Source organism: Condylura cristata, unplaced genomic scaffold (genome assembly GCF_000260355.1).
Source record: "Condylura cristata isolate star-nosed mole 26May11 unplaced genomic scaffold, ConCri1.0 scaffold00034, whole genome shotgun sequence".
NCBI classification, from domain to species: Eukaryota; Metazoa; Chordata; class Mammalia; order Eulipotyphla; family Talpidae; genus Condylura; species Condylura cristata.
In genome coordinates this window covers 321,994-324,019 of record NW_004567135.1, presented here as the reverse complement: position 1 = coordinate 324,019, position 2,026 = coordinate 321,994, and the positions used below count along the sequence as shown (strand labels likewise).

The 2,026-nt window shown below is 60.0% G+C and overlaps 1 protein-coding gene across 1 annotated transcript in view; it reads left to right on the top strand.

The window, feature by feature from the left end:
* XPOT (exportin, tRNA) overlaps positions 1-1,789 on the top strand; it is a 13,646-nt gene extending 11,857 nt beyond the window's left edge. The window contains exons 11-12 of the mRNA XM_012732267.1: positions 430-528; positions 1,547-1,789. Coding sequence (XP_012587721.1) covers positions 430-528; positions 1,547-1,789 — 342 coding nt within the window. The remainder of the gene's footprint in view (positions 1-429; positions 529-1,546) is intronic.
* Positions 1,790-2,026: the final 237 nt, after the last annotated feature.

Genomic DNA, 2,026 nt, shown 5'->3' with positions numbered 1-2,026 from the left:
GAGCGGCCCCTGCCGGCTGGGTCGGGCTGAGGAGCGACAGGCGCGCGCTTTTCCCGGACTCCGCTCGCCCCTGGTGGTGCCCGGCGGGCCGGCCGTCTCCCGGACCTTTTTGGAATTCTAAAGCATCTGTTTCTTGGAAATTTGTGTTTTAACTTAGTCTGTTTTACACTTTGCTGTTCTTATTAGCACAATTACTTGGGTATGAAAATGCTTGATCCTGAACTTGTAAGTTGTCATTGTTAAAGACCAGCTGGTCTCCCTGAAAGGAGGACGTGTGCGAGCATGCGCTGCAGACTTGAGCAGTGCTGTAGAGCAGGTAATGTGAGGTGAGCAGAGGCCGCAGGCTCGATCGCACGTCATGAACTTGGAGCTGAGCGTTCTTCGTCGCATCTCAAACGCGGGGTTTCTCTCGCACTGGTTTTTATGTAGTTGTGGTTTTCCATTTTGCCTTCATTCAGCAAACAGATGAATCCCTTCATTGAGGATATTCTGAACAGAATACAAGATCTGTTAGAGCTGTCTCCTCCCGTGAGTACCTGCCCTTCCCGGAGGCCCGGCGCGGGGCTGCGCGTGGCGTGAGGTCTCCTCCGCACTTTCTCAGGGTTTGGCAGACTCAGGCTCGCCGGGGTGTTGACTTAGAACTTCGAGCATCGCACGCCGGCACCTGCTGCGTACATCAGTGGCCCTTTGCTAGTGTTAATGACTTCGGGGCCTTTCTTGGAGGCGGGGAGGCCCTGTGTCCCAGAACTCTGCGGCTGTCGTCGGCGCAGCGGGTGCTGGGGCGGGGGGCCGCGGGCGCCCGCACGGAGGCGGGACTCGGCCCTCCTCGCGCGCTTGCTGTTGGGCCGACGCTTCCTTGGTAACTTCAGTCCTGTAAAAGACCTGAGCGGTGGGTGAGCTGAACCTTGTGGTGTCCAGAAAGCACCACGTTTGGGGTGTCGGCCTCAGTTGAGATGCTTTGCGAGTCCGTCGTGACTGACACGCTTTTGTGTAAAGCAAGTACTGCCGGCGGCTTTGTTTAGCTCTGAGCGGCTTTCCTACGAGAGCTGCCTCTTGGAATGTGCTAAACAGAAGATAACACTTCTGTTATTTGCAGTAGATCAGCATGCGGGAGGCAAAGATTTCATTTACCCGTAAATCATACGGTCCATTTTTCCTGTCTGTGTACTACAAAAACTCTCTGAGCCCCGAGGCCTCGCCCAGTGAGTGCCAGCAGTCTCCACAGTTCCCCCTGCCCCCCCCGCGCCCAGGCGCCCGTGGGGCTCTGCTCGCCTGTAACCCTTCGGTGTGCAGTGCTCGCCCCCCTGCCGTCCACCAACCTTGGCTGCTTCACAGGGTCATAAGCGCCACCATTTCAGTTGCTTTTCCGTGCCCATAGCACATCAGGGCGCCTCAGTGTGGGGCCCAGCGGGGCCCCTGCCGTCCCTCCTCTTGGTTTCTCCGAGCGCACAAATGTGGACAGTCACGCAGCTCCTCGGTGCAAGCTGACCGGGGTGCGGGATGTCCAGCTGTGGCTGACAGGCCTGTGGCTGCGTCTGCGTTCCAGGAGAATGGCTACCAGTCTCTGCTGAGCAGCGATGACCAGCTCTTCATCTACGAGACGGCGGGGGTGCTGATCGTCAACAGTGAGTACCCCGCGGAGCGGAAGCAAGCCCTGATGAGAAACCTGCTGACTCCGCTCATGGACAAGTTCAAGATTCTGTTGGAAAAGTTGATGCTGGCACCAGACGAAGAGAGGCAGGCGTCACTGGCCGACTGCCTCAGCCACGCTGTTGGGTTCGCCAGGTGAGCCGCGTGCTCTAGGGTGCGGGCGGCCCACAGCCCACGTGCTGTCAGGGCGGGCGGGCGGCCTCCCGGTGTCGGGGCCGCCTGTCCGAGCTCGGGGGGCCACTGCCCGAGACGTGTCGGCAGGGGAAAGGGGCGGCTCTTCCGACAGTCTCCGTCTCCGGAGCTGTAGCGCCTCCGGCCGGCCGCCGGCCGCGGCGTGTGCAGGGCGTCAGCGAGTGTTCCTGGCCGGAGACGTGCG